We start from the raw sequence: 7,414 nt of genomic DNA on the forward strand, positions 1-7,414 counted from the left end.
GTGCTTGCAAAGAGAGGAGGGCTACAAGTGCTAGTAGTAATGGTAGAGGTTATGCCTTCTATAGTCTTGGTGGTTGTGAGGCTTGCAGAAGGTTTGGGAGAAAAACTTCTTATGCTTGTACTTGAGGAAAATGTTATCGATGAGGAGCTTGCCGGTGAGCCCACTTCTTCAAAATGATCCTCATTATGTTTGCCAGGGATATCTTTTCTATCTTCTTTATGTTTGCTCCCTCGCCCTTTATCTTTGTCTCCATCTATCACCTTGCAATCCATTCCTTCTAGTTGTGATGTCAAAAGAAGAACCTAGCCATTCATATGAAAAAGGGACCATGATCAACATTTTGAATGAGTACCAATGTCTATTTAAAGAAGAACATTTATCGAAACATATAAATTTTGAAGTTCATTGAGGTAGATGAATAAAGGCATTTTACTCATAATTATAACTCAAAAGTGATTTCAAAGAAAGTAAATGGGTGTTGTAGTGAGTGTGCACACACATACACATGCACACACACATACACGTGTTCATGTACACACACATACACGTGTTTTGTTGGAATTGCAAGTGTGTTCTCTCTCTTTAATGAATATGATCATTGAGAGTTTAAATTGCTAGTCCATGTATACAATTTTAGACATATTTCCACATATGAATTTCCATTTCTTAAACTCTGCACAAGGGAGCTACCACATAGCTACTATTTCGCAATGGGGAATAGAATTTGTAGGCATACACATTCTCTTAGACACATCTGATTCCTTTCTAGCACTACAACATGCTAAGTATAGCGTAGCTCCATGGAGAAGCTTCTCTTAGATATTCTTGTTAAAGACTATGAAATGGGAATAGCATGGAGTCTCACAATGGAAATCATAGATAGCCTTAGGTATGATCCAACATATGAATTCCACATGAACTTCAACATACTTAGCCAAGTGTATGTTATCCTGGTCCCCCATTGTAACAAGTTACGCATGTGGATGCTCCCTTGTACAAACTTCACTTGATGTTGAAGGCTACTAGAACCTCTCTCTCACACACACACACACACACACACACACACAAACACACACACACACACAAAATAACACATTGAGGTGGATTATTGCTAAAATATTTATATGTGTCTCTTTGTCCCAATACACGTTGGAGGCTTCTTTCTAGTATCACCCCATTGTAAGTTGTAACAAGCTGCGTATGGGGAAGCTCCCTTGGAGAAACTTCCCTTGATGTTGAAGACTACCAAAATCACACACACACAGCCACTCATTCACAGGCATGTATGCACACGCACGTGCGTGCGCGCACTCACGCACTCTCTCTCGGCAGTGATACCTCGAAGTGCATTATAACTGGAATCTGGATGTGCGTCTCACTCTGTCATGCCAGACCTTTGGAGCGTCTTAAAGAGCAGTGGTAAATTAAACGCAATTACAGTGGACTCGTCTGTGTCACCTGGTTGAGAAGTATGAGTTTTACAGGGAGCGACAAAAGAAAAATATCGAGCCGATGGCGATGTACGCATGATGTGCACCGAGTGCGTGCAGCTGGCTCCAGAGTCCAAACCGAGCAAATAAGCTAAATATCAGCACTGGGAGGATGTGGGCGATTGATCAGGAATGTGTAATACAGACTTATAACATGAATCAAGAGAGGTAGAACCCACCAAATCGCAGCTGTGAAGGGAATATCAAACAGGCGCACACACGCACACGCGTTGGTTACCTGAGCTTGGAGTTTTTCGTTCTGCTTGACAATCTCCTGGTATTGGGACTTGAGGAAGAGGTAGTCCCTCTCGAGCTGCTTGTTTTTGGAGCGCGCTCTTCTGTTCTGGAACCAGATGGAGACCTGGCGGGGCTGCAGCCCTAGCTCCGCCGCTATCTGCACCTTCCTCTCCGGCTCCAGCCTGTTGTCCATGTCGAAGCTCCTCTCCAAATACGCCACCTGCTCCATGCTCAGCCTCTTCTTCTTCATCATCACCAGCTCCCCCCCTTGATCAGCCCCGCAGCTTCCCGCCATCAGTGGCATGGTCAGCTCCGGTGGCCACAGCACGTTTTGCTTCATCAGTGCGTCCATCGGATCATCCTCGTCTTCCATGAATCCCGCTTGATCCCGCTGCGCCATCCCCGCACTTGCTAATGGCTTCTTGCATTCTTGCCCCTGATCTTCCATACCTGCAGTCACCACATCAAATTCCCCTTTGCAGTGATCTCATTCAGTGCTGCATTATTGTCTGTGTCTATGTGATTACTCGTTACCAGGGATGCAGTTGCTAACGGCTAACGGGATGAATTCCTTGTGAAATTGAACAATTCTGATTTCTATTCTATTTCCTAACTTGAGGATATATTCCTAATGGGATGTATTCATCGACAAGCTGAGCTATGTCTGCTGTCGATGGCAAGCGATGTAATTGCAGTCTTTGACTGTTGCCAGCAGATGATAAGGAAAGCACCGATACAAAAACAAAGAAGGAGAAAAAACAAACCAACCAATGGAGCTGATGCAATGGGACCGATTCAGCATTACTGATCATATCGTATGACAAGAAGGGAGCTTTATAAACCTGGGTAATCTCATCCTAAGCAAATGGTCCAATGGCTAATGAGAATTGGAGGGAGGAATGGGCCGACCTGATGAAACCTTTGAGAGGACTGTATCGATGGCTGCAGTATGCGATGTACCGACAAAGCAAAATGCCATGGGGATGGATGGCAGGTAAAGATCTCTCTCTCTCTCTCTCTCTCTCTCTCTGTGTCGCTGTCTCTCTCTCTCTCTGTGTCTCTGTGTCTCTCTGTCAATGGCTGATCAATCTATCCCTTTCAGTGGAAAAACAACTCTCCAGAAAGAGAGAATCGAGCACAAACAAAGAAGAGACAAGGAGTCACCCAACGACAGGTGGACGTGGTCCCGGTCAAAAGGCAGTGCACATGCACTCAGGTCACATGGTAGAGCCAGGAGCTGCTGACACCTGGCATCTGCTTCGAACAAACAATATTCCTCCCCCCATACACAACACACACACACACACATTCTCTATTCCATCCTCATTCGCGTTCTTTTTCTTTTGCCTCGGCTTTCTTTCCTTACGTCCATGGGCACTCCAGGCTCTTACACGTAGCAGCAACCAATGACCATCTCGCATCCGCATGATCAGCACAAGCTTTTTCCAAGGCCCAATGCAAGGACACTTTCCCACTCAGAGTTTCAAAAGGGATCCAGAAAATCTTTCCTCAAGAGCTAATTCAAGAGGACTTTCCCACACTGAGTTTGAAAAGGCACACAAGACGTGGGTAGCCCCGTTTCATGCACATCATTCTACCAAGTTCAACTTCACCTCCCAACTGTGTAATCCAATAGCCCTCAAATCCCTTGGTAAGTCGCCCTTGCATGTCCTCTTGACATAATCCATGGGGCATTAGGGGCTTCAAGAGTCACAACAATGGAACTCCTCAACATACGGCCACATCGCAAGTCACCATGCACATCATACGTAGGAGAGCATTCGAGATCACATGAGAGCACAAGAGCACGGGAGATCACAATCGAACTTGCCATGCATGGCCCATCTTGAAGGCTAAGGATTCTATTCATAATCCATTATTATCTACAAGACGAGTAGGGGCATGGGTGATGTAAATCTTGGTTTGCTATGTGCACGACTAGCTATCCATGTGCTATTGTTCCTCATGCACACCTCCCCTTGAAAAAATCTTGATGTCCTCAACGAGCAGGAAACACAAAATCTCACCATGCAAAATTTGACTTTAAACTCATAGAACAAAAATTCAAGGGTCTTAACACAACTCACTATCAAGCTAGTGAATGTTTTCTGACTAGGCCCTTCACCCAGTCTCATTGTATTACATATGTGGAACACAACCTTCTGAGTATACAACTACACCTCACCTAGTGACTCAATTCACAATTGCGGAATTGAGTAGAATAGTGATGACTAGAATCACCAACTTTATTCCACACTTCAATTGTCCAAGTGTAGACTCTATTTCCATTCATAGAGTGGAATGTAAACCAGAAAGAATGGGTTGTGCACCCCTCAACTACCACATGGCATGACAATTTAACTGTGTAGAGTTCGTGAACTTGACCTTTAACATTTAATCAAATGTCATTGCAAGAGTTGAAAAGAATTTCAATGTCGATTTTATATGCCTTTTGAAAATTTTTTGAGATGTCAATATAAGTAAGGATATGAGCTTTGAAAAAAGCATTAGGATGAGTGCCGATATTTTCACATATATATATTAATGATTATAGCAATGTTAGTATTGACACAACTTTAAAAAGTCTATGATGAACATATCAATGAATATACCAATTCTGGTAAATTAGTTTGGCCCTTGCATGCTTGATGGATATTATTTTTAGGAATCAATTCCACAAATTTTGAAAGATTACACACAATAACATAGTTGAGACAACAAAATGCTGAAAGGCCAAATAGTATTGGTCTTTGTATTCAATATATACATGAGTATAGATAAATAAGTAGGTCTTCAAGATTAATAGATGATTCTATGCCACTAATCTATATGTATATATTCATATGTAGACGCTTATGTGACATAGATTAGTGATCATATTAATTAGACAATCTCTATGATATTCATAAGCCTGAGACTATAAGGAAAAATTCAAATGTATGACAAGGTGAGGCTGCAGTAATTTGTACCAACCATCAAGCATTTAGCAACAATCAAATCATTTAAATCAATGACTTAGACTAGCACAACAAGCCAAAGCTTTGGCTTAGGCTAGGATCAATTGATACCAAGTGTTGAAAGGAGTGAGCCGTGAAGTGGAAGTATGAAAGAAGAAGTAAGAGGTATGGTGGAAGGAGCAAGAGCAAGAGAGAGAGACACACACAAGATGTGGGAACTCCAATAGTCACAATGTGTGACCAGCCTTCCCTTTATTCAAATGTCACTGAAAGAATAAAGAATGAAGTGACAGTGATGGGCACTTGCCACCTACAGTATACAAGTGTATGGGTATGCCACTATTATCAGTGTAACTAATATATGGGTGGCTAGGAATAGGTGCCTTTATCCCCAACAACCTCTCACTTAAAGGCGAACGTGTCCCTAGTGAGAGAGAGCAAGAAAAAAGTGACAAAGTATAAATGTACATAAGTACAAGGATGAGGAAAGACATCATCTCATCCAACGCTATTCAATTTTCTAAGGAAGGAAAAATGCTCTACTAAGAAACTTTTAGTAAGCAGATACGCTGGATTTTGGTCTATTGAGATCTTGACAAGCTCAATGGAGTTGTCCTCAATGACCTCTCGAATAAAGTGGTAACACACCTCAATGTGCTTCGTCTTTGCATGAAAAACTAGATTCTTGGCCAATTAAGTAGCACTCATAGAACCTGAATACAATGTAGGGACCATATCAGTAATGCCAAGGCTGCCACCAAATGGCATAACCAAAGAGCCTTCTTGCAAGCCTCAATGGTTGCAACATACTATGCCTTTGTAGTAGATAGGATCGTGTATTTCTATCGCATGGATATCCAAGAAACAACACCTCCAGCAAAGGTAAAAACGTAGCCAAAGATGGACTTCCTACTATCTGCATGTCCTGCATAATCAGAATCATTGTATCCTGTGACTCTTGTATCTTGGCAACCATAATAGATACACATAGCTGATGTGCACTTCAGGTACTGCATGATACCCTTGATGGTATTCCAATGTCGTCTACCACATGTAGCCATATAGCATGCCACAACTGCCACTGCAAATGCTATGTTAGGACGAGTGGCTATCATGGCATGCATCAAACTACCCATTGTGGATGTATAAGGTATCTTGGCCATCTCGAACTTCTACTCATCAGACTATGGATAATCAACATGACTAACCTTCATGTGAGAAGGTAAAGGATAGCCAATAAGCTTAACATCCTACATATGAAAGTGCTTAAGGACCTTCTAGATGTACTCCTTCTGTGAAAGTAGAGGAGTCCCTTAGAGCGACCACATGTAATGCGCATCCCAAGAATAAGTGAGGCATGTCCCATGTTCTTCATCTCAAAGCTCTTCTTGAGCTAACCTTTCAAAGCAACTCATCATGAGGACTCCTAGCAATCAACAAATCATCCACGTAGAGGATCAAAATCATAAGGCTACCATCATGAGCCTTCTTCATGTATAAACATGGATCTATATCATTGTGGAAATATCCTTGTGAATGCATAAAGACATCAAACTTGTGATACCATTCCCTAGGTGCCTACTTAAGGCCAGAAAGGCTCTTCCTTAATATGCACACTAGGTGTTCCTTGATAGGGTCTACAAAAATTAGGTTGCTCCATATAAATCTCATCGTGTGAATCCCCATGAAGAAAAGCCCATCCATCTGATAAAGATCCGAGTCAAGCTGAGCAACCAAAGCTAGTACAAAGCGTAGGTTAGTCATTTTCACAACAAGAGAAAAAAATTCATCAAACTCCACACCATGTTTTTGCTTGAAGCCCTTAGCAATCAATTTAGCCTTGTATCCTGGCTTGGGGCGTCCTCCAATGATACTTTTCAACTTTTAGACTCACTTGCATGGCAAATCATGCTTGCCACTAGGCAAAGGAACCAAATTTCACGTATGATTTTTCTGTAGTGAGTCATACTCTGATTGCATGGCCCTCTCCCAAGAGTGACTATCACCTCTGCACAACATGGCCACATCATAAGTAAGATGATCACTAGCATCTGTCACCATAACATAATCTATAGAGGGCCCAAACCATACAGGATGTCGTCTATATCTGGTAGACCAGTGGGCTATGCGGCCTGTATATCTTATGGGGCATCAGGGACTTGGGCCCCTAGAGCATCAGTGGCATTGCAGGCTGTTGTCTTGCTAGTTGTATAGTAGCAAGAGACTCCTATTGAAATATCACCTTGAATACCTCAACAACAGGCTCAAGCTACTTATTCATTTCCTCCTCATGGAAAACAACATCATGGCTGCGAATAACCTTCTGAGCCTATGGATCCCATAGGTGATGGCCCATCTCACTTGCATCCCCATAACCAAGAAAGATGCATTTAGGATCTAGCTTATTACACTTGTCCTTCGATACATGACTCATAACCAAAGACACACAAATGAGCATATGAGGGAGGTTTTCTAGATTGTACCTTCTCTACAACTTGATAGTCAAGAGCGGTACATGGGGACCAATTTATTAAGTGCATGGTAGTAGTAACTACATCAGCCCAAAAATACTGTGGTAAGCCTATCTAGCTAAGTATACCATGAACTTGCTCCTGAATTGTCCTATTCATATGCTCAACCATACCATTCTTTGGTGTGGTGTATGGGGTGGTCAACTGATGCTTAATACCCCTCTCATCACAAAACTGCTCAAAGGCTTTAGAGACATAC

At 42.2% G+C, this 7,414-nt stretch overlaps 1 protein-coding gene across 1 annotated transcript; it reads right to left on the reverse strand.

Annotated features, from left to right (window-relative positions):
• Positions 1 to 308: 308 nt before the first annotated feature.
• On the reverse strand, positions 309 to 2,804 carry LOC148008664 (homeobox-leucine zipper protein HAT7-like). Its single transcript, XM_087674109.1, has 3 exons — positions 2,637 to 2,804; positions 1,729 to 2,177; positions 309 to 1,550 (listed from the first exon to the last, which is right to left on the reverse strand). The coding sequence occupies exons 1-3, from the start codon at positions 2,704 to 2,706 to the stop codon at positions 1,479 to 1,481; spliced, it is 591 nt and encodes a 196-aa protein (XP_087530235.1). The 5' UTR covers positions 2,707 to 2,804; the 3' UTR covers positions 309 to 1,478.
• Between the last annotated feature and the right edge of the window lie 4,610 nt (positions 2,805 to 7,414).

The sequence above is a fragment of the Lygodium microphyllum genome, unplaced genomic scaffold (genome assembly GCF_053477565.2).
Source record: "Lygodium microphyllum isolate KBCC unplaced genomic scaffold, Lygodium_microphyllum_v1.1.10 scaffold_95, whole genome shotgun sequence".
Lineage (NCBI taxonomy): Eukaryota > Viridiplantae > Streptophyta > Polypodiopsida > Schizaeales > Lygodiaceae > Lygodium > Lygodium microphyllum.

Coding starts and splice junctions, on each gene's coding strand:
- LOC148008664 (XM_087674109.1), bottom strand. CDS start 2,706: ATGGCATTTTGCTTTGTCGGTACATCGCATACTGCAGCCATCGATACA. Junction 2,178..2,636: donor CCTCTCAAAGGTTTCATCAG/GTCGGCCCATTC, acceptor TGGTGACTGCAG/GTATGGAAGATCAGGGGCAA. Junction 1,551..1,728: donor ACGAAAAACTCCAAGCTCAG/GTAACCAACGCG, acceptor CTCTGGAGCCAG/CTGCACGCACTCGGTGCACA.